At 44.5% G+C, this 25,240-nt stretch overlaps 1 protein-coding gene across 5 annotated transcripts in view; it reads right to left on the bottom strand.

The window, feature by feature from the left end:
* EML6 (EMAP like 6) overlaps positions 1 to 24,695 on the bottom strand; it is a 397,023-nt gene extending 372,328 nt beyond the window's left edge. For 4 of the 5 annotated variants that reach the window (XM_030557759.1, XM_030557761.1, XM_030557762.1 and 1 more), the window contains exons 1-2: positions 24,592 to 24,695; positions 22,482 to 23,166 (exon numbers count right to left, since the gene is read on the bottom strand). In XM_030557759.1, the coding sequence (XP_030413619.1) occupies positions 22,482 to 22,678 (197 nt within the window). In that variant the 5' untranslated portion in view covers positions 22,679 to 23,166; positions 24,592 to 24,695. The remainder of the gene's footprint in view (positions 1 to 22,481; positions 23,167 to 24,591) is intronic. The other variant, XM_030557760.1, reaches the window with a different exon arrangement.
* Positions 24,696 to 25,240: the final 545 nt, after the last annotated feature.

Here is a 25,240-nt window from a genome sequence, read left to right as displayed (position 1 = left end):
GATGGAGAGGACTCTGGAACTTATCCGCAGTAGATTCTATTGGCCACGGATGGCTGAAGATGTTTGCAGGAAATGTGAGACCTGCGCGCGATGTGTTCAAAGGAAAACTCTGTCCACGAGGGCTGCATATCTGAAGAACATCACCAGCAACAAACCTCTGGAGCTGGTTTGCATTGATTTCTTGTCTTTAGAAGTGGACAAGAGGAATATTGGGAACATCCTAGTACTGACCGGCCATTACACGCAATATGCGCAGGCATATCCCACACGTGATCAGAGGGCCACCACTGTCGCTCGAGTACTGTGGGAAAAATATTTCTCAGTTTATGGATTCCCAGCCCGGATACACTCGGATCAGGGACAAGACTTTGAAAGTCACCTTCTGAAGGAGGTGCTGAGGATAGCAGGAATTAAAAAGTCAAGGACAACGCCTTATCACCCACAAGGTGATCCTCAGCCAGAGAGGTTCAACCGAACCCTGTTAGATATGTTAGGGACTTTGCGGCCAGAGCAAAAGGCAACCTGGAGCCAACATGTCGCATTTCTAGTGCACGCCTACAACGCCACAAAGAACGACGCTACGGGAGTCACTCCATATCTCTTAATGTTTGGGCGAGAACCAAGATTACCCATAGACCTGTGCTTTGGTGTATCCGAGGATGGAGATAGCTATGAAACTCACCAGCAATATCTATCCCGACTACGAGAAAAGCTGCGGGATGCTTATCACTTAGCTACATCTGCAGCTCAGAAGAATGCAGGCCGCAACAAACATCGATATGATGCTAGGGTACATCTGCAAGAGCTCCAGCCAGGGGACAGAGTCCTGCTGCGAAATTTGGGTATTGCTGGCAAACACAAGATAGCTGACAGGTGGAAGGCAATACCTTACCTAGTGATGGAAAAGCTAGGAGACCTGCCGGTTTATAAGATCAAACCTGAAGAGGGTACAGGGCAGACAAAGACCGTGCACAGAAACCTTTTGCTCCCTGTGGGGGAATTGGTAGGCAGCCCTTATGAGATTGGCCACAACCGGGCAACTGGGCAGAACGAAGGTGCTGTGCCAAAGCCGCTTTCCAACGTGGACAGCCGGCTCCCTGCAGCTAACCTACCCCTACTCAGCACATCTGAGAGTGAGTCTGAGGAGGAAGACACAACCATGGTGTATCCTGGGATGAAGACAAGATTTCAGTCTCAATCCGCTGAATCAGAAGAGAGCACGTCTTCCGCCCTAAACCCTATGGCAGAAGTATTTAGGCCCATTCCTGACATCCCTGAGCCACTGGTGGGACCCCCGTGTAATGACTTACACAGGATATTGGACAGTGGTGACATACAGATGGAGGATGTCCAGAGCACCTGCGACCCTCCACTGTTAGAACTAGAAATGCAGGGGCCTATGCCAGTATCTGACGGGAACTCACAGGAAACCTCCCCATCCGTCACTCAAGAGGATGTCCCCCCTACCATAGCAACAGAGATTCTCAATAGGCGAGACAGGGTAATAAGACCAGTGAAACGGTAAACTTACGATGCACCTGGGGTGATTAGTGAGGAGCATATACATTTAGCACACAGGTTTGTGAAAGCTAAAGTGGGCTATCTAATGCCTTTTGGAGGGGACCAATAAGTTGGTATAGTAGGGAACGTGATTTGTCGGGATGACAAATTCTTGGCTGGGGGGAGGATGTAAGCAGAGTCAGGATAAGCTCTACCCTGACATCTGGTGGAAAGAATTTCAGAGAGTGTATTTGCATAGGCACGCCTACCCTATCCCAGACTGCCGAGCTGTGGGACTGCTTGGTGACAAATGACTCACCCTCAGTTGGGTGGTACTTGCTAGACAAGGGACATGAGTTCCAAAACCCAGTGAATTGAGAGAGAGAGAGAAAGAGGGGGGCAGGGGCAGGGGCAGGGGCAGGGGCAGGCAGGCAGGCAGGCAGGCAGGCAGGCAGGCAGGCAGGCAGGCAGGCAGGCAGGCAGGCAGGCAGGCATCTGTGCCTGGTGATGCAGTCTCTTTGTGGAGCAAGAAGCACCAGTTCCACCCCCTCCTCTCTCCAGTGTGAAATGTCAGAGTTGATTTTTTTTATTCCCTCAAGAATCTAAATACAGGATACTGAGCTGAACTCACTTTGGGCTAATGGTGCACTAGCACTGGGGCTCCCCCACTAAGAGCTGAGATCACTAAGAGTTGAAATCACTAAAGAGCTGAAATTACTGAGCTGAGAGCACTGAGTACTGTGCTAACTAGTGGGGGAGCCTGAAGCTATACTGTGGAACAGAGCAGCTGGCGGAGTGGAGCAATTGTGGAGATGGCTGGAGCGGATCACAGGACAGCTGGTGGCAGCGGAGCGGCTGGCAGAGCGGAGTAGCTGTGGGACGGGTGGAGCAGCCCACAGAGTGAGTGGAGCCGAGCAGTTTGCAGAGAGAACTGGAGCAGCTCATGGAGCAGAGCAGCTGGTGGAGCGGAGCAGTTTCTGAAGACGGCTGGAGGAGCAGCGTGGAGAGGCTGGTAAAGCGGAGCAGTTCATGGAGAAGGCAGAAGCAGAACCCACGGAGAGGCAGGGCAGTTGGCCCCGGACTACGTAAGGTGCCCCTTTCTACCCAGGCTGGGGGGAGGGACCTCTACAGATAAACTCTTGAACTCTGGGGTGGCATTGACCAGAGACTTTTGGGTTGTTGGACTTTGGGGTGATTGGACTTAAAACTCTAAGGGGAAAAAGGACAGGGCCAAACGTACTTGGAGGTGGGTTTTTGTTTATGGTTTGTGTTATAACCCTGTTTGTGGTGTTTCTCCAATGGGATGCCGCATTGATTCCTTCCTTTACTAAAAAGATTTTGCTACACTCAGACTCCGTGCTTGTGAGAGGGGAAGTATTGCCTCCTAGAGGCGCCCAGGGGGGTGTGGTATGTGAGTGTCCCAGGTCACTGGGTGGGGGCTCGAGCCGGTTATGCATTGTGTTACTGAAACGGAACCCCTTGATACTGAACCCGGCCCTTGTTGCTGCCAACTCAGAGGGGCAGAAGGGTTACATGTGGAAACTAAGCCTGCCTGAGTAGCGCGCCCCAGCTCACCTCGGCTCCGCCTCCTCCACTGAGCACATCAGCACTGCTCTAATTCTCCTCCCAGCCCAGGCTTGCGGCGCTGATTGGAGGAGACTTAGAGCTGGGCAGTGTGCTCAGCGGAGGAGGCAGAGCGGAGGTAAGCTGGGTCGGGGAGCGGTTCCCGTGCGCCCCCCCGTTATTGTGGGCAACCCTCTCCACGCGCCCCCCTACCCAGCTCACCTCCACCTCCTCACCTGAGGGGGCTTTTAGGTGCCCCCAACCACTAGGCGCCCTAGATGGCCACCTAGTTTGCCTAAATGGCTGCACCAGCCCTGGATTCAGGGCAGCGATGCAGCCTGTATGGCAGCCTGGGGAGGCTGATATACCTTAGACAGGGATTCCTGGTAAAATTATGCTGGGGACCTCTCCAGGCCACAGAGTGGCTCAGGACTGGGATGGAACAAAGGTCACCTGAGCTACTTTGACCCCCTTTCTTCGAGCTGAGAGTTGTGTTGAGAGCTCTTAGCAGAGAATTTCATCCCTAGTCCACAACACAGGTTTATGGAATTGTTTGAAATCATTACACCTCCTGCTGGGGTGGTCAAACATTTTGGCCTGAGGACCACATGGAAAATGTATGGTGGGCCATGAATGCTCATGAAATTGTGAGTGGGGTGTGGGAGGGGATGAGGACTCTATCTGGGGGTGTGGGCTCTGGGGTAGGGCCAGAAATGAGGAGATGAGGGTGTGGGAAGGGGTGTGTGTGAGGGCTCTGGGGGGAGCTGGGGATGAGGGCTTTGGGGTACAAGAAGAGGCTCTGGGCTGAGACTGAGGGGTTCGGAGGGCAGGAGAAGGATCAGGGATGGGGCAGGCTGTTGGGGCCGGGGGTGGAGGGCTCTGGCTGGGGGTGAAGGCTCTGGGGTGAGGCTACAAATGAGGTGCTTGGGGTACAAGAGGGGGCTCTGGGCTGAGATTGAGGGGTTACAAGGGTGGAAAGGGGATCAGGGCTGTGGCAGTGGATTGGGGCACAGGGTGGGCTCAGGGGTGCAGGTTTTGGGTGGTACTTACCACAAGCAGTTCCTGGAAGCATGTCCCCCTCCCTCCCCAGCTCCGAGGCACAGCCAAGTGGCTCTGCATGCTGTCCTGTCCACAGGCGCCGCCCCTGCAGCTCCCGTTGGCCATGGTTCCTGCCCAATAGGAGCTGCAGGGGTGGCGCCTGTGGACGGGGCAGCACGCAGAGCTGCCTGGCCACTCCTCCATGTAGGAGCCGGAGAAGGGTCATGCCAGCTGCTTCCTGGGAGTCATGCTGAAGCCCTGGAGCGGGGTAAACCCCCAACCCCACTCCCCAGCGGGAACTGAGGGCCAGATTAAATGGTCTCACAGGCCGGATGTGGCCTGTGGACCATAGCTTGCCCACCCCTGACCCAGTGTATACAGTAGCCAGGCAAATTGTTTCAGCCTTGCCTGAAGATTGTTTTAAAATAATTCTTTCAGCACAGTGCTCATGTAGACTGCCTTATTAAAGGCCAAACATAATGCCCTTTTACATAATTGAAAGAGATATAATTATATCCCCAATTAAGACCCTACCCATAATGAGATCAGCATAGGGCTAGATTAAGCCAGGGACATTATAGGCCCACATCTAGGATCCCATCTGCTGGACTCATGTGATTACATTAGAAACAAAAAAAAAGGTTTTAAGTTTCTAGCCCTCATGGTAAAAAAAAAACTTGGGGAAAAAATGAATCAAGAATATCCCATTCAGAGCAATCAGCCTGAGTGTGCAGAGAGCTTGAAACAATAGCTTTGAGAAGTATGAATTGCCCTGTTCATTTCAATGGGTTATTAATTGCAACACCAGCTACTCTTGGAGACCCACCAGTACCACTCCTCCTCAACAGAAGATTCTGTGCATGGCAGAGGAAGAATGCAGCAGCGGGACCTGCTGTGCTAATTGGGCCTACAAATGTATCTTACCTGTGAGAAATTTTATGAAGTGTCACAATAACCTATAACAATAAATGTTGATGATAGAAGGTGCAAATAAAAGACAGAAAGACTGAATTAATCTAAATAAAAATGCCTACTGGTATAATCCAAGAACTAGTCATGCCTGGTAAACAAGAGAGGTGTTGCACCAGAAATCTATGGATGAAAATTGGTGCATCAGAAATTAGGCCTAATTGGTGGACAAAATGAGGGAATGGGCTTCACTCTCTTTTGGAATCCTTAAATAAAATGTGAGATTTTGGAGGGAAAATCTGGCTACCGTGACACTGGCTGACTGAAAGAAGGGGAAGGAGCAAGCTTCATCATAATGACTGCCAGCCTCACCATCTTCTGGGACCAGATACCTTCTTCGTCTTAATCATGAGGGACACCCTGACCAGACAAGACCAAAGAAAGGGAGCCGGATGATACTGATACCTCCACCAGCTCTAGCTAAATCCCAAACACCACCTGGAATGTGAGACTTTGTCTCCCTCTTCTACCCCATATGTGTCCTTTTCCTTCCCTGCTTATTTCTTCTGTTTCCTAACTCTCCTTTTTTCTTCTATCTAATAAGAATTTGACTTAGCCATCCAAAAATATCTTTTTTTGCAACACTCCTGTAACCCTGTGACTAGAAAGGCAGCTAAAAGCAATGTTCTAAACAGCCCAATGCTAGTATACATTTGCCAGATCTTGGAGTGTCTGACAAGACAGTATGCTGTACCTGTGTTTTTACAGCAGTCAGTGGTTAGAAGATGCATTCTCTATCTTTGCAGTTCTTTTCTGCCCCCTTATTGTGTGTGTTCATCTTGTTTTGTCTTAAAGGAAGCAGAATTGAACTATAACAACAGCAACAAGACCACCAGCCCATCTCAACTAACTTCTTCTCTTTTCCTCAAAAGGATGGTTATCCTCATATTTAATGCCATCTAAGAGATTGTCAAACAAGGGGATTTTTCCTTCTAAACTCTCTCCAGCTAAAGGGAAAGGGCACAAGGGACATTGTTAAAATTAAAGCTTTATTAATACCATACATTTCAAATGCTTTAACTCGTTTTCCTTTTTCTGTATCTTTAATAAAAGGTTAAAGGGGTTCTTAATGGTGTGTTTGCCATGGTATAACCAGGCTGAAGTCGCTATACACCAAACTCCTAACCATATTTAATATTGGACAGTGACAATATATCTCTAATCCCCAAATAAAACTTTTCATTTGAATAAACAGCTTACTGTTGTAAATATTTATAGGCTAATAGTCCTAAGTCTACATTTAATAATTAGGCCACCCCAGTGCAGCACATACACTCAACTTCATCTTTTTCTCCTGTTTTTGTTTCTGTTTTTAAACTTCTGAATACTTCGTGTTCTGAAACATATTCTGATACAGATTTTCATTTTCTTCCCATTTTAGTATGTTAAATCTTTAAACCATGATCCGCTAACAGCTCAGGGCTGGCCTTACCATGAGGTGAACTGAGACAGCCGCCTCAGGTGCCAGATTGTGGGGGGCACCACTAGGACCCAGAATGTAGAAAATTGTGTCTTCTGCTGGTGCATATGTATTCTCTCTGCTCTAGATGCACAGAGATGGAGGAGTGCTGTGCTGGAAGGAGGAGGGCACAAGAGCCATAACAGGCAAGCAGGAGAAAAGGTGACAGGGAATAACAGAAAGCAGCAGAAGCTGCAGACAGAGAGAGGAGGAGGAGCCTCTTATGTACCTCTCTAGCACCCCCAGGAGCCTGGACTGATTAACACCAGCTTCTCAGGGAACTTCCTGTTTCCTGCCGCTTCCCTGAAACCACTGGAGGAGAACAGGCAGTCAGCTGAAGTAGTAGGAGCCAATTAGGCCCTTAAGACGCTAATATCTTCCCTCACTCAGGTCCTGCTACCAGCCTGCTTATTTGTCTCCTTCAACTGACTGTTGAGAGCCACTATAGCTGGCACAAAATAGCAGTCATGAGTGAAGGAAGAAAATGCCCCTCTAGGGCAGCATTCAGAAAAAGAAAGAAAGCAAAGGAAGCTTTTCTATCTAAGCAGGAAGAATCTCTCCTGAGATACATAGACACAAATGTTCACGGTGAGCCTTCTGGCCCCAGTGAGGATGTGAGTGGTGAGAAGAGCCTGATCTTCCAGTTAGTCAGAATGCAGGTGACCTGGCAGCTACTGCAGCATCCATATCTCCATCTCAAATGGATGTAACCATGCACATTCCTGAAGAAAAGTGTAGATCAGAGAAGAGTGTGGAGGCACAAGAAACAGCTGCTGCTGCATTTAGTTCAGTAAGTCTAGATGATCCAGGACTGTGGACCCATTTGAGCAGTAGCCTGAGGGACTTTCTTGTACTGCATGGGCCATAACAAGTGAAAAACTTCATGTTCCCCAAAGACAATGAAAATAGAAGTTTCCATCCAACACATTACTGGTGTGAAATCCCCAATGGTGACAAAGTGGAGAAGCCATGGCTTATATACTCAAAAACCCAGAATGCTGCGTACTGTTTTTGTTGCAAACTCTTCCAATCTAATATTCCAGCCACATTGGGTTCTACAGGAACAAAGGACTGGAAAAATCTGGCTAGAAATCTGGCATGCCATGAGAAGGCAGCAAGTCACCAGAAAGCATTCCATAAGTGGAAAGAGCTTGAGATGAGTGTAAGGTTAAAGGACAAAATAGATGATCAGCATCAAGAGAAGATTGCATCAGAGTTTCTTTACTTGCAAAATGTTCTGAAAAGGCTCATTGCCATTGTGAGAACACTTGCTACCCAAAACCTAGCACTGCATAGCATTTCAGAGCAGCTGTGTGCGCCAAACAATCGAAACTTCCTTAAAATTGTGGAGCTGATGGCTGAGTTTGATGCTGTACTCCAGGAGCATCTAAGAAGAGTCACCACCCAAGAAATGTACACACACCACTACCTTGGAAAAACAATTCAAAATGAGATCATGCAGTTACTGGCAACAAAAGTCAAACAGAAGATTGCAGCAGATCTGAAGTCAGCAAGATATTACTCTGTTATTCTGGACAGCACACCTGACATACAGAACAAATTACTTTAATGGTGCGTTTTATAACAACAACAGAACCTAGTGAAGATGTCCCCGCAATGGTGACTATCAGAGAGCATTTTCTAGAATTTATTGACATTGATGATACTACAGGAGTTGGTATGACAAATGTGCTTCTTAAAAAGCTGGAAGATACAGGAATTGAGATAGCTCACATTAGATGTCAGGGCTATGATAATGGTGCCAACATGAGAGGAAAAAACCGAAGAGTGCAGACACAGATCCGAGAGTTAAACCCTCGAGCTTTTTTAGTCCCATACAGTTCACATTCATTGAACTTGGTGGTCAGTGATGCAGCATCAGCTTCTAGTGAGGCTGCTGAATTTTTTAATGTAATTCAAAGCATCTATGTATTTTTCTCTGCATCAACTCATTGATGGCAAATTTGAAGCAACATTTGGGAACATCATCTCTGACACTGTCAAGTGGAGGCGATAAAGCCTATCAAACACCAAATTGGGAAGATAGATGATGCCATAGTTGCCATTATGGGGGATAATGCTATGACAGGAACTCTTCATGGGAGAACAGTGGCAGAGGGAAATGAAATCACCAGAAACATACACAACTTCAAATTTCTGTGTGGTTAGTGTTGTGGCATGACATACTGTTTGAAATAAATGTTGTAAGCAAGAGACTCCAAAAAGTGTTGACCTTGATATATCTGGAGCAATAGAACAACTGGACAAAACAAAGTCATAGCTACAGTCTTACTGGTCAGATGAGGGATTTCAAAATATTCTGAAGACTGCACAGAAGTTGGCAGAGGAACTTCACACTGAAGCTATTTTCCCACTCATTCAAGAATACAAGAGTCACTGAAGAAGAAGACATTTTGATTACGAATCACGAGATAATCCCATAAGAGACCCTAAAGAACAATTCAAAGTTGAATTCTTTAACCAGGTGCTAGATTGTGCAATACAATCAGTTAAAGAACGTTTCATGTAACTCAAGAAACACAGCAGTATACTTGGGATATTGTATGATATTCCAAAATTCCTCACTATACCTGAAGAAGACCTACACCAGCAATGCAGGGCACTAGAAACAGTGTTGACACATGATGATATGAACGATACTGATGCAAGTGATTTAGGTGATGAACTGAAAGTCCTTTCAAGATACATTTCAGCAGGATCAACTCCAAAGGTTCTTCTGGAATATATGTGCATAAATAAGATCGCCACCATCTTTCCAAATGCTTTTGTTGCTCTGCATATACTTCTAAAACTTCCTGTAACAGTTGCCAGTGAAGAACGCAGCTTCTCCAAGCTGAAGTTAATAAAGACACATCTATGCTCCACAGGGACACAGGAGAGGCTGATGGGCCTTGCAACTATCTCAGTAGAGCATGAACTGGCCCTGACTGTGGACCTTCAGGAAGCAGTTCAAATCTTTGCAACCAAGAAGGCACGGAAAGCACTACTTTGATTATTCAAACAAATAAAAATGCCAGTGTTTACTATGGAGACAAGAAAAGTTACATTTGCTGTTCAGGCATTTGAAAGTTAAGTGTTACTTAAAATTTTTGAATAAGGCATTTGAAGTTGTTAGTTCGCCTTTATTGGGGTAGGTAGCAGAGCAGTACCATGAGAGGAATAGAACAGGAAGAAGGCAGAATTGAGACCTTACAAAGTTTTGGCCAAAGAGAGGGGGCATGCGCTCCCTGCCTCAGGTAACAGTTTTTCCACATCTTTCTTGTAGTGTGGGGCCCAAAACTGGACACGGTACTCCAGATGAGGCCTCACCAATGTCGAATAGAGGGGAATGATCTGCTGGCAATTCCTCTACTTATACAGCCCAAAATGCTGCTAGCCTTCTTGGCAACAAGGGCACACTGTAGACTTACATCCAGCTTCTTGTCCACTGTAACCCCTAGGTCCTTTTCTGCAGAACTGCTGCCTAGCCATTCGGTCCCTAGTCTGTAGCAGTGCATGGGATTTTTCCATTCTAAGTGCAGGACTCTGCACTTGTCCTTGTTGAACCTCATCAGATTTCTTTTGGCCCCATCCTCTAATTTGTCTAGGTCCCGCTGTATCCTATCCCTACTTTCCAGCGTATCTACCACTCCTCCAAGTTTAGTGTCATCTGCAAACTTGCTGAGGGTGCAGTCAACGCCATCCTCCAGATCATTAATGAAGATACTGAACAAAACTAGCCCCAGGACCGACCCTTGGGGCACTCCACTTGATACCAACTGCCAACTAGACATGGAGCCATTGATCACTACCCATTGAGCTTGACGATATAGCCAGCTTTCTAGTCCATTCATCCAGCCCATACTTCTTTAACTTGCTGGCAAGAATACTGTGGGAGACCATATCAAAAGCATTGATAAAGTCAAGGAATAACATGTCCACTGCTTTCCCCTCATTCACAGAGCCAGTTATCTCCTCATAGAAGGCAATTAGATTAGTCAGGCATGACTTGCCCTTCGTGAATCCATGCTGACTGTTCCTGATCACTTTTCTCTCCTTGAAGTGCTTCAAAACTGATTCCTTGAGGACCTGCTCCATGATTTTTCCAGGGACTGAGGTGAGGCTGACTGGCCTGTAGCTCCCCAGATCCTCCTCCTTCCTTTTTTTTAAAGACGGGCACTACATTAGCCTTTTTCCAGTCATCCGGGACCTCCCCCGATCACCATGAGTTTTCAAAGATAATGGCCAATGGCTCTGCAATCACATCCGCCAACTCCTTTAGCACCCTCGGATGCAGAGCATCTGGCTTCATGGACTTGTGCTCGTCCAGCTTTTCTAAATAGTCCCAAACCACTTCTTTCTCCACAGAGAGCTAGTCACCTCCTCCCCATGCTGTGCTGCCCAATGCAGATGTCTGGGAGCTGACTTTGTTCATGAAGACAGAGGCAAAAAAAGCATTGAGTACATTAGCTTTTTCCACATCCTCTGTCACTAGGTTGTCTCCCTCATTCAATAAGGGGCCCACACTTTCCTTGACCTTCTTCTTGTTGCTAACATACCTGAAGAAACCCTTCTTGTTACTCTTAACATCTCTTCAGAGGGGTAGCCATGTTAGTCTGGATCTGTAAAAGCAGCAAAGAATCCTGTGGCAACTTATAGACTAACAGACGTTTTGGAGCATGAGCTTTCGTGGGTGAATACCCACTTCGTCAGATGCATGTAGTGGAAATTTCCAGGGGCAGGTATATATATGCAGGCAAGCTAGAGATCATGAGGTAGTTCAGTCAGGGAGGATGAGGCCCTGTTCTAGCAGTTGAGGTGTGAAAACCAAGGGAGGAGAAACTGGTTTTGTAATTGGCAAGCCATTCACAGTCTTTGTTTAATCCTGAGCGGATGGTGTCAAATTTGCAGATGAACTGATGCTCAGCAGTTTCTCTTTGAAGTCTGGTCCTGAAGTTTTTTTGCTGCAGGATGGTCACCTTAAGGTCTGCTATAGTGTGGACAGGGAGGTTGAAGTGTTCTCCTACAGGTTTTTGTATATTGCCATTCCTAATATCTGATTTGTGTCCATTTATCCTTTTCTGTAGCGACTGTCCAGTTTGGCCAATGAACATAGCAGAGGGGCATTGCTGGCATATAATGGCGTATATTACATTGGTGGACGTGCAGGTGAATGAACCAGTGATGTTATGGCTGATCTGGTTAGGTCCTGTGATGGTGTCGCTGGTGTAGATATGTGGGCAGAGTTGGCATCGAGGTTTGTTGCATGGATTGGTTCCTGAGCTAGAGTTACTATGGTACAGTGTGCGGTTACTGGTGAGAATATGTTTCAGGTTGGCAGGTTGCCTGTGGGCGAGGACTGGCCTGCCACCCAAGGCCTGTGAAAGTGTGGGATCATTGTCCAGGATGAATTGTAGACCCCGGTTAAGCGTTGGAGAGGTTTTAGCTGAGGACTGTATGTGATGGCCAGTGGAGTCCTGTTGGTTTCTTTCTTGGGTTTGTCTTGCAGTAGGAGGCTTCCGGGTACATGTCTGGCTCTGTTGATCTGTTTCCTTATTTCCTCGTGCGGGTATTGTAGTTTTGAGAATGCTTGGTGGAGATTTTGTAGGTGTTGGTCTCTGTCTGAGGGGTTAGAGCAGATGCGGTTGTACCTCAGTGCTTGACTGTAGACAATGGATCGTGTGATGTGCCCGGGATGGAAGCTGGAGGCATGAAGGTAGGCACAGCGGTCGGTAGGTTTTCGGTATAGGGTGGTGTTAATGTGACCATCACTTATTTGCACCGTGGTGTCTAGGAAGTGGACCCCCCATGTAGACTGGTCCAGGCTGAGGTTGATGGTGGGGTGGAAGCTGTTGAAATCGTGGTGGAATTTTTCCAGAGACTTCTTCCCATGGGTTCAGATGATGAAGATGTCATCAACGTAGCGTAGGTAGAGAAGGGGCGTGAGAGGACAAGAGCTGAGGAAGCGTTGTTCCAGGTCGGCCATAAAATTATTGACATATTGTGGGGCCATGCGGGTGCCCATAGCAGTGCCACTGATCTGGAGATATATAATGTCCTTAAATTTGAAATAGTTGTGTGTGAGGATAAAGGCACGGAGCTCAGCAGCCAGTTGTGCTGTGGCATCATCAGGGATACTGTTCCTGACAGCTTGTATTCCATCTGTGTGGGGGATGTTCATGTAGAGAGCCTCTACATCCATGGTGGCTAGGATGGTGTTTTCTGGAAGGTCACCAATGCATTGTAGTTTCCTCAGGAAATCAGTGGTGTCACGGAGACAGCTGGGAGTGCTGGTGGCATAGGGTTTGAGTAGAGAGTCCACATATCCAGAGAGTCCTTCAGTGAGAGTGCCAATGCCTGAGATGATAGGGCGTCCAGGATTTCCGGGTTTGTGGATCTTGGGTAGTAGATAGAATAACCCTGGTCGGGGCTCTAAGGGCATGTTGATTTGTTCCGTGTAGGGAGTGTCCTGAGTAGATGTTGCAGTTTCTTAGTATATTCCTCAGTGGGATCTGAGGGAAGTGGCCTGTAGAATTTGGTGTTGGAGAGTAATCTGGCAGCCTCCTTTTGGTAGTCAGACCTGTTCATGATGACAACAGCACCTCCTTTATCAGCCTCTTTGATGATAATGTCTGGGTGCTTTCTGAGGCTGTGGATGGCATGGCGTTCTGCACAACTTAGGTTATGAGGCAAGCGATGTTGTTTTTCCACAATTTCTGCCTGTGCACGTCGGCGGAAGCATCCAATGTAGCGGTCCAGACTGTCATTTCGACCCTCAGGAGGAGTCCATGTGGAGTTCTTCTTCTTGTGCTGTTGGTGGGAGGGTACCTGTGTATCAGTGCGCTGTTCAGTGTTGTCCTGAAAGTATTCTTTGAGTCAGAGACATGAGTCATGCATCTGATGAAGTGGGTATTCACCCACGAAAGCTCATGCTCCAAAACGTCTGTTAGTCTATAAAGTGCCACAGGATTCTTTGCTGCTTTAACATCTCTTGCTAGCTGCAACTGCAAGTGTGATTTGGCCTTCCTGCAGGGCCGGCGCTACCATTTAGGCAGTCTAGGCAATCGCCTAGGGCGCCAGAATAAATGTTGGGTGCCGTTTTGCCAGAGGGGGCAGCAGGCGGCTCCGGTGGAGCTGCCGCAGTGGTGCCTGCGGAGGGTCTGGTGCTCCGCGGCTCCGGTGGAACTGCCACAGTCGTGCCTGCGGATGGTCGGCTGCTCGTGCGGCTCCGGTGGACCTCCCGCAGGCGTGACTGTGGCAGCTCCACCGGAGCCACGGAGCACCGGACCGTCCGCAGGCACCACTCCGGCAGCTCCAGTGGAGCCGCGGAACAGCGAAATTACCATCCGCCTAGGGTGCTCAAACCCCTAGAGCCGGTCCTGCCTTCCTGATTTCACTCCTGCATGCCTGAGCAATATTGTTATACTCCTCCCTGTTCATTTGTCCAATCTTTCACTTCTTGTAAGCTTCTTTTTTGTGTTTAAGATCAGCAAGGATTTCACAGTTAAGCCAAGCTGGTCGCCTGTCATATTTACTATTCTTTCTACATATCGGGATGGTTTGTTCCTGCAACCTCAATAAGGATTCTTTAAAATAGAATCATAGAATACCAGGGTTGGAAGGGACCTCAGGAGGTCATCTAGTCCAACCCCCTGCTCAGAGCAGGACCAATCACCAATACAGCCAGCTCTCCTGGACTGCTTTCCCCTTCATATTATTCTCCTAGGGGATCCTGCCCATCATAGAATTACAGATTAGGGTTGGAAGGGACCTCAGAAGGTCATCTAGTTCAACCCCCTGCTCAAAGCAAGACCAATCCCCAGTTCCCTGAGGGAGTCAAAGTCTGCTTTTCTGAAGCCCAGGGTCCATATTCTGCTGCTCTCCTTTCTTCCTTGTGTCAAGATCCTGAACTCGACCATCTCATCGTCACTGCCTCCCAGGTTCTCATCCACTTTTGCTTCCCATACCAATTATTCCAGCAGATCAAGAAGAGCTCTGCCCCTAGTTGGTTCCTCCAGCACATGCACCAGGAAATTGTCCCCTACACTTTCCAAAAACTTCCTGGATTGTCAGGGTGATTGAAGTCTCCCATGAGAACCAGGGCCTGTGATCTAATAACTTCTGATAGTTGCCAGAAGAAAGCCTCATCCACTTCATCCCCCTGGTCTGGTGGTCTATAGCAGACTCCCACCAGGACATCACCCTTGTTGCTCACACTTCTAAACTTAATCCAGAGATTCTCAGGTTTTTCTGCAGTCATACTGCTCTCTTACATACAATACTCCCCCACCTTTTCTGCCCTATTATATTATTATATACTATTATAAATACACTTCTTGTTCAGTAACTCTTTGCAGAAGCTCACATATTAATAATTGTAAGGGTATATACTCACTGCAATCAGTATCTAACAGTGAATGAAACTTGCATTATATATCTGTGCAGGCCCAGGACAGAGAGTTTCTGAAGACTGGGAAGTAAGTGTTGTGAATACATATGCGCGTACTCTTGAAGCAGACATACCAATGATTTGTTTGACTGTACGTATGCTATATTATTGATAATTAATCACTTTACAATAGTTACTGAGGGCTTTCCAACTGCCAAATTTTAAAGGTCTGCTGCAAACAATGGAGACAGAGTTTCTCAAAAAAAGATCACAAGAATTTTTTAAAAGGAAAAATTCTTAGGCTATCTAAATTTAGGAGTTGCTACCAGCTCTCCTTAAAATATTGTCTCACAATTTTAGTAATCTTTTAACCCCAATCTTTAGACTACAATCTATTACTTAATACATTTATTGAAGCAGTTCTATTATTCTCCACTCTCAAATATAGATGATTCACCTGTTTTTTCAGCTGTGTGATCTCTATCAGATATGGAAGAACAGATTTCAAGAGTAGTGTCAAGAGCAATTACATGAAAAAAGACAATTTGCTAAATGATTAATTGCAGAACTACAACAAACTTCCTGTTAAATAATTGTACTGTGTCCAAAACACCTCAAACATACCTATGAAGTTTAAACTTATAAACACATAAGATCCAATGCACTTTTATTATTAGGGCTGTTGATTAATCACAGTTAATTCACATGATTAACTCAAAATAATTAATCGTGATTCAAAATAATAATCATGATTAATCGCTGTTTTAATTGCACAGTTAAACAATAGAATACCAGTTGAAATTTATTAAATATTTTGGATGTTTTTCTACATTTTCATATATATAGTATTCTATGTTGTAACTGAAATCAAAGTGTATGCAATTTTTTTTACAAATATTTGCACTGTAAAAAATGATAAAAGAAATAGATCAATTCACTTCATTCAAAGTACTGTAGTACAATCTGTTTGTCATGAAAGTGCAACTTAAAATGTAGATTTTTTTTGTTACGTAACTGCACTCAAAAACAAAACAGTGTAAAACTTCAGAGCCTACAAGTCCACTCAGTCCTACTTCTTGTTCAGCCAATCACTGACAAGCAAGTTTGTTTACATTTACAGGCGATAATGCTGCCTTCTTCTTATCTACAATGTCACCAGAAAGTGAGAACAGGTATTTGCATGGCACTTTGTAGCTAGCATTACAAGGCTTTTATGTGCTAGATATGCTAAACATTCATATGCCCTTTCATGCTTAAGTCATCATTCCACGGGACATGATTCCATGCTGATGAGACTCATTAAAAAAATAATGCGTTAATTAAATTTGTGACTGAACTCCTTGGGGGAAAATTGTATGCCCCCTCCTCTGTTTTACCCGCATTCTGACATATATTTCATGTTATAGCAGGCTCAGATGATGACTCGGCACATCTTGTTCATTTTAGGAACACTTTCACTGTCGATTTGACAAAACGCAAACAAGGTACCAATGTAAGATTTCTAAAGATAGCTACAGCTCTGGACCCAAACCTGAGAGGGATGAGGTGTGGAGCATGCTTTCAGAAGTCTTAAAAGAGCAACACTCCAATGTGGAAACTACAGAACTTGAACCAATAAAAAAAAAAATCAACCTTGTGCTGGTAGTATCTGACTCAGATAATGAAAATGAACCTGTGTTGATCTGCACTTCTTTGGATTCTTATCGAGCAGAACCCGTCATCAGCATGGATGCTTGTCCCCTGGAATGGTGGTTGACGCATGAAGGGAATATGAATCTTTAGGGCATCTGGCACGTAAATACCTTGCAATTCTGGCTGCAACAGTGCCATGCGAACACCTGTTCTGACTGTCAGGTGACACTGTAAACAAGAACCGGGCAGTATTATCTCCTGCAAATGCAAACAAACTTGTTTATTTGAGTGATTGGCTTAACAAAAAGTAGGACTAAGTGGACTTGCAGGCTCTAAAATTTTACATTGTTTTATTTTTGAATGCAGTTTTTTTGTACATAATTCTACATTTGTAAGGTCAACTTTCATGATAAAGATTGCACTACAGTACTTATATTAGGTGAATTGAAAAATACCATTTCTGTTGTTTTTTTTACAGTGCAAATACTTGTAATAAAAAATAAATACAAAGTGAGCACGGTACACTTTGTATTCTGTGTTGTAATTGAAATCACTATGTTTGACAATGTAGAAAAGGTCCAAAAATATTTAAATAAATGATATTCTATTATTGTTCTTCCTGAGTCTTTTCTTTTGAATGGAAACAGTTTGGGGGTTACCATTAAAACTGTAACAGGGAATTATTTCTATTATTCAATGAGCTGTACTGACTGGTACCACTTGCCTACCCCAAAGCAAGTTGCATTTCAGTGGTGCTCTGTGTGCATTGGTTGCTATTTAAAGTCACCATAAACTATGGGTCACTTTTTCCTAAAGGTAGCATAGGAAATAACCGTAGTAGCTTGGTTATTATTGTGTGATGAACATTCACCAGCAAGGTACCATTATAGAAAACAATAACTGTATGTAAAGTTTGTTAAGTACTTTAGAATCTTTGGGCATAAGAGACACCATGTAAACATAACATATTATTACAATATGCAATTTTTAAAAGACTGTACTTTATCCAATGAAACAAAAATGGTTTAATTCCAGGTGGTTGATGACCATGATTTTGTCTTAATTTTTTTTCTCTAAAATAATATATAATATCCCCAGGAACAAGTGGCATTGCTTCAAGCATCACAATTCTTTTTCACAACCCTATCAACCCAGCAAAAATGTGAAGTCATTCTCTGATATGTTTTCTATCTTCTGAAATGATCACTGTAAGAAATAAACCAAATCTCCATCTACTCACTCAAGCCACTAAATCCCATCACCGATGGCATGTGAATATTTTGTAATCTGTCTTAACCTCCTAGCCTGTCAGCACAGTGGAACACATATACCGGAGTACTTTCAGAGTTGTTCTGACAAATCCCACATTATTATTAAGTTGCAGTCTCTCTCACATAAAGAACATGGTTTGTTACCAAAGGTTAGCAGGTTGGCTTTCTAGTTAATATCCGGAGGCACAGACTACTATAATAAAACTATAGTAAATGTGGTATGATTTGTGGTTCCTTGCCTCACAGCCAATTTATTTTTTCCCCAGATAGAATACAAATGTAGTCTTGTAGATGTATAACATTATATTATTTAGGTATTCAACAGATCAGTCAAGGCAAGCACAGTTACGATTCATACTGTGTTTTAAGAACAGCAGAAACAACAAAAACAATGTGATTTATAAAAATCTCTCATAACTTCAAAGCTGTTAGGAAACTGTTAAATCCTATAGAAATTCTTGGAAATGTCATTTAGATTTAGAAATCCAAAAATTCTGACTATGTTGCTGCCAAAGTTTCAGAAGATTGTATTTTGTTGTGGAACATAAACTATGAGATGAGAGACAATGGAGTTACTCTAGAGATGAATTTGAACCCAATTAGAACCCAAAATGTTAAGTATCTGTGTTTACAGACTAACTATGCTAACATATGTTAGTCTTTAAGGTGCCACAGAACTTTTTGTTGCTTTCTACAGATCCAAACTAACATGGCTACCCCTCTGATACTATGCAATTTCAGACACTGCACCAATTTTAAAAATAATCAAATTATCAATTGCATTTGAAAAAGTATACAGAAAAAAATCTAAACTGATTAAATTTATATTTTAACTATTTCCCATGGTACACTTCTTTTTGGTATGCACAGGTTGCAGAAAGATTGCAGAAATTTACTATTCTGGCCATCCTCAGACTGAAGTAGGAGATACACTTTGGCCTAAAGGTACAGCACTAAATTGGGACTCCGGACACTTGGGTTCTATTCCTGGGTCTACCACTGGCCTACTAAGTAACAATTCAATTAAAAGTAGAATGCCAGCAATGCCTCTCTACCATGTACATTGGCCAAACCGCACAGTCTCTATGCAAAAGAATAAATAGACACAAATCTGACATCAGGAATTATAACATTCAAAAATCAGTAGGAGAACACTTCAATCTCCCTGGTCATTCACTAACAGACTTAAAAGTGGCAATTCTTCAACGTAAAAAAATTGAAAAAAAGACTCCAACGTGAAACTGCAGAACTGGAATTAATTTACAAACTGGACACCATCAAATTAGGCCTGAATAAAGACTGGGAGTGGATGAGTCACTACAAAACCTAATTTCCCCCTACTGTTACTCACACCTTCTTGTCAACTGTTTGATATGGGCCACCCTCATTACTACTACAAAAGTGATTTTTCCTCCATTGGTATTCTACTGTTAATTGAATTGTCTCATTAGACTAACCCCCCACTTGGTAAGGCAACTCACATCTTTTCATGTACTATATGATATATACCTGCTACTGTATTTTCCACTTCATGCATCTGACGAAGTGGGTTCTAGCCCATGAAAGCTTATGCCCAAATAAATCTGTTAGTTTCTAAGGTGCCACAAGGACTCCTCGTTCTTTTTATAATTAAAGAGGCTCTTGTTTAACTTAGCCCAGTGTTTCCCAAACTTGGGACGCCACTTATGTAGGGAAAGCCCCTAGCGGGCTGGCCCGGGATGGTTTGTTTACCTGCCATGTCTGCAAGTCCAGCTGATTGTAGCTCCCACTGGCCACGGTTCGCCACTTCAGGCCAATGGGAGCTGCTGGAAGCGGCGGCCAGTATGTCCCTTGGCCCACGCCGCTTCCAGTAGCCCCCATTGGCCTGGAGCAGCAAACCGTGGGCAGTGGGAGCCGCGATCCATCGGACCTGCGGATGTGGCAGGTAAACAAACTGGCCCGCCCACTAGGGCCTTTCCCTACACAAGCGGCATCCCAAGTTTGGGAAACACTGACTTAGCCAAAAATGAACTGTATCCACCTCATGATGTTGGCACAAAGCCAGAAAAAGACAGGGTAATCTGTGTACTAGTGAAAATACAATGAATTTAATTTTTTTTAACATGTGACCTTTTCACTATGGAAAAATATTCATGCCCATGACTTAGGTAAACACTGCAAAGTGGGATGGTAACTCTCACTCTCTATGAATGTTTTTATAGGGTTCATCAGCTCTCATAAAAACAGTACATCCCTGAAAGCTTTCGCTACAAATGGAGCAACTATGAACCTATGGAAGCAGAAAAAACCACACATTCCAAGGCCTTCATACTGATTTTGCAGTATTTTCCAAAGTATAAAGTTTCATTTAAAAAAAAATGTTACAAATCCCTTTAGTTACAATGAACTTTCATACTGCAAATTTTTGCACTGTTGTCATGAGTCTGGACATACAAAAAGTAAAACAATTGCACTAGTGGAAATACTGGAGAACTATTCCCCATTCATCTCAATAAGATGTTGGCTCTGACGCCTAACTGTGACAATTTAAATGTTAGCATTTATTACGCACTTCACTGCTTATCATACCCGTAAGCATTCAGCTCAAAAGTGGTTATATTGGATGCTGTGCCTGAATTCTCTATTAATGAGAATCACACAAGTACCAAAGGAATAAAGGTATCAAGTATTACAAATGCAAAAAGAAAAATATTCTATCATAATATATGTGGGGAGGGGTTCTCAGCAGAAGACTTGTCTTTTCCTAAGCCCCACATCACAGCAACCTTCCTTAGCCATGAGGAGATACATAGAACTCTTGTTTGGACCCCAATGATGCTGCTATTTACTTGGCAACAGAGCACTCATTTTGAGCAATGCACAATACTCCTGCCACCTCCAGGAGTGGAACATGCCGACTCAGCAGAATTCTCAGTCCTAACAGCTCAGGAATTGAACTGTAGTTTCAAATCCCAGCATATTACGCTAACCATAGAGCTAGTCCTCAAACAGCTTTTTTATTTAAATAACTGATTTGCATACTACTATCCTTTAAAATTAGAATCAAACTGAACGGCTACATAGCCTTCCCCTGTTTTATCATCAAAATTTAGTACTTATGTGGTGCGCTGGAAACAATCCTTCCAAATGTTCCATAAATGACCAGACACACAATTTGTACAATAGTAATCACCAAGACACTATTTCCTTAGCAGATGGAAATGCAACAAAATCAAAGCTTTGAATGAGTATTAAAATAAAACTCATATATACATTGCTAAATATGGACCTTGATGTATTATACTTTCTAGCTTCTAAGGAATAAAATAAATCAGCAGTCATATAAAAGGGAGGTACCAGGCATTTAATGAAGTACCATGGGTGCATTTAAAAAGTTCCTTCTGGTTTTAGAGGTAGTAGAATTTCAAGAAATGAAATTTAAATAAAGAATGCAGCATGGATTGGTAATACCTATAAAACCAAAATTAACTTTGTAAATGCACCCAATGAAAGGAGGGAGGTAAATGAGCCAACTAACATGTGTGATAGTGAAAGACATCATGTTGTATAAGGTAGATGGATTTCTGTAAGCTATGACTCCAGTATGGTTATCTGATAATTGTAGTATTTGTATATTCAGTGGCAAAACCCAGATGGACGCTCACACATTCAATTGCTGGATATGTGTTTTCTGCAGCACTGTTGCACCATGATTCATCAGGTACTATTCTGAATTCCAGATTATTCTGCTTGAGTAGAAGTTTCATCTACACTAAATTTAGCTGGTAAAAAAGTGGTAGGTAGCCAACAGTTAGCTGGTTTCAGTAGTTCATGCAGCTTTTTTTATACTGAGGTCCAGATTTCTCTGGTGGAATAGTAGAAACAAAACTTGTTCTCTGTTTTGTTGATAAAATTTCTGTGTTTGTGAACAAAATTTGGCAGGATCCAGCTGAACACAGAAACTGAATCCAATTTTTTGCAATGCTAGGGCACATCTTAAAGTACAGCAGGGGTGGCGAAACACATTCTCTATATAGATAGTAGAATTTGAGAGACTGGGGTGAAAATTTGTCTTAATTCAGGATTCAGCTGTTGAATCTGGATTTTTGTGATTCTGTTGCAACAGAATGCACTGGCACACAATTTTTTTTTCCTGGGGCATGAGCTGCATCTTGTTCTTTGTTTAAGTGGAACTGGCAGTGTGGGAACCAAAAATTGGTTGGATTCAGGTGCCAGATTGGGGCATTTGTGATATTGTTCAACTGGGATGTCTGGAGTCCAGATTTTATTGCTGTAAGAATAGCATCTACACCATATTCTCTATTTAGACATTATAATTAAGGGACTGTGGACCAAAAATTGGCAGGGGTTTTGAAGTAAAGTTGTTGCACTAAAATTTTTTTGATTTGGTGTTTTTTTTCATTTATTTGTTTGTGGTGCAGTAGGAAAGACTAAACTCGTTTTCTATTCTGAGTTAAAATTTGGGGGCTTCCATATAAAAAAAAATCAGCAGGATCCAGACAGATCCAAATTTCACCCAAACCTTTGATGAGAACCTGTGCTTCTCCCTAAAATTATAGAAACATGCTCTGAGGTGAGTAGAGGAGGAGGTACTTACTAGTTCTCCTCTCCCCACCCCTCCCTATTAATCCCACCACACCAATTGTGTCCTCTCCCTTACCTGATAATATCATCGTTGTGTCCCAAGAAGAATTTCTGGGTGTGCTCTCTGGTGTTATAAATCACCCCGACTCCAGCCACGAAGTAAACCACCTCCTTGCCTGCCGTGTAGTACAGATTATTGCGGCACTGGTGACCCCTGTACCCGTAAACCCATTCCAGACGGAGCTGGCATCTAGGAGCTGTCCGATCCGCCATGATAACCAACCCCCACTCCCACAGGCACACACAAAACCTAGTGCCGCCCTCCCTTTTCCCCCCTTAAAATGTTTCCCTCTTTTATCAATTCCTGCCTAGCTGCTGAATCTTCAGGTGCACTTTCCAATGCTGATTTTAATCAGAAAACACATTCACGGACCAACTCTGCTGCTGCTGCTGCTGCTGCTGCTGCCGCGGCTGCTTCTGTTGTGCTGCCACCATAATCTTCTGTTGCCCGAGATAAGCAGCCGCTGCCTCCCCGCTGCTTTGCAGCCCAGACAACTTCTAGGTGGAGGAAGGGGGATAATGCACATACACGTAAATTAATACTACACGGGTCTTTTCTTTCCAAAGGCAAAGTAACTTCTGTATGTCACCTCCACCTGCAGAAGAGTCCTGGCTGTGTCTTCGCTAATGCACTTTCTTGTCTTCCTGCTAAAAGGCTTTCTGGATTTTTTCCTTTTAAAAGTTATGTCAGTAGATTTAAACTGAAAAGGAAAAAGGAAAAATAAATATATTTAAAATGTAAAATAAACGTGTACTTAAAATGCAAAGTGCAAAGAGTTTTCCAGCAATAAATCTGAATTTAATCTGTCAGTTCTAAGCGCGTTATACAGAAGTCTTCTAAGCTTTTCCACCATGATCCATTTGCAATTGTCAATCTGCATACAGGATAATGTTGAAGAGAAACAGAATGAATATAATACACCCAAACAGGATGACCTCTTCCTCGCTCCGTCCCAAAAATAGCTCTCTCGGAGTCCAAAACAACAATTTAATTCAAACACTGTCCATTTTGCAGCCACCAAAACATTTCAATTTACCTTCACAAGACAGCATTTTTTAAAAATGTTTACTAACATGTATTGGAATAACATTTTCTTCCCTGCGCCAACACACACTTTCATGACTTCCTTTTCCTTATCCTAAAGTCGGAATTAATTTTTAGTTCTTATCTGTTCTGCGTGGTTTCTCCACATCCTTTGTAACATTCACCTCAAACCACTCATTCACCAAAAAAACAGCACAAACGTCAGAGATTTCTGAATCAGAGAAGAAGAAAAGCAAAGACTCATGCAGACACTGTTCAGTACTAGATGGAAGGAAGGGTAGGAATAAGTTTAATCAGCAAAAGGTTAAACCATGCTCTAACCATATTCATTATCCTCCATTTAACCTTACATTAACAAACTAAACCAGAGTGTATTGATATCGGGTAATATAAACTGTACCTCACAACCACAGTAGCGCTCCCCAGTGGTACCGCCCCACGACACATAAGCAATATTCCCCAAATAATAATAACCTACTATCTTTGAAATCACACTGAAAGCAATACGACCCTTAGGGTAAAATCTGGCATCACGCACAAAGATATACTCCACACAAGAAATATAATCCGGCAGCACACTCAAAACAATAGTCCATGGTGGTGATATAACCCGGCGCTGTTCCCCAGAGCAACACTCCACAGAGGGGACTGGACTGGGGAGCTTTAAACTTCATGTCACAAGCTGAGCAATATTCCCCATAGGAGAAGTAAAATGGGGCATCATCCTGCACAGGAGGTAATCTGATACGAATACCCCCAGCCAGGGAATTTTTCCCACAGCCAGAGCAATGATCTTCTGGGGGGGGGGGTATAACGCAGGGCACCGTGCCCGATATGGGCAAGCGGATACTAACCCCACAGCCAGAGCAATGATCCTCTCTGTCTGTGTGTGGGGGCACCGTGCCCCAACCAGGGGAGCGAGCGGATATTAACCCCATAGCCAAAGCAATACTCCTCTGTGTGTGGGGAGGAGGTATAACACAGGGGACGGTGCCCCACTAGGAGGTGGTAACAGAAGGATGTGACCTGACACCAAAGCCCATAGTCAAAGCAGCGTGCCCCATCAGTCGCTATCTGTCACCTGGCAGCAGCGCTCTTCCCTGCAGCCTGGTCCGTGTGCTCCGGAGCCCGGAGGCGAGTGGCAGCGGAGGCGAGTGCAGCTCGCCCAGGCAGCGCGGGGAGGAGAATGGCACTCCCTTGGCTGGCTGGCAGGCGTCCCCTCCTTCCCCCGCCCGGGACTCAGTTTCCAGCACACACGGCCAGACTTGTTTCCTAGGCAGCCCTGGCGCCTCATTCAACGTGGGCGGGAAGGTTAGTGAGTTGTCGTAACCGGCTTTGGAGAATCGGGGGGGTTCGGTTGGAAACCCCGACGCCCACAGCTAAAACTACTGCTCGCGGAACCGGCTTGGCAGCTTCCCAAAGTGGATCGTGGGGATTGGAGTTTTACCCGCGCCTTTGAGTCGCCTTGTCCGGCAAGGGAGAGGCCATGAGCGCCTACAAGTCCCAAGATGCAACGCGGCAGGGACCTCGCCTTGTACCCCCGGCTGTTGCTGTGGCGGTGGCTATGGGCTTGGTGGTTTTGGGTTGTGGCTGCATCTGACAGAAACTGCGGATGAGGGAAACAAATGAGCTGCGGAGCAACGGCGAAGGTGTGGGAGTGTCCTGACGTGATGGACACCCTGTCTGTGCTATTGCTCACGCACAGTCTCCTCATCCTCGCTCCCGTCCTG

Source organism: Gopherus evgoodei, chromosome 3 (assembly GCF_007399415.2).
Source record: "Gopherus evgoodei ecotype Sinaloan lineage chromosome 3, rGopEvg1_v1.p, whole genome shotgun sequence".
NCBI lineage: Eukaryota > Metazoa > Chordata > Testudines > Testudinidae > Gopherus > Gopherus evgoodei.
This window is presented reverse-complemented; position numbering and strand designations above follow the sequence as displayed.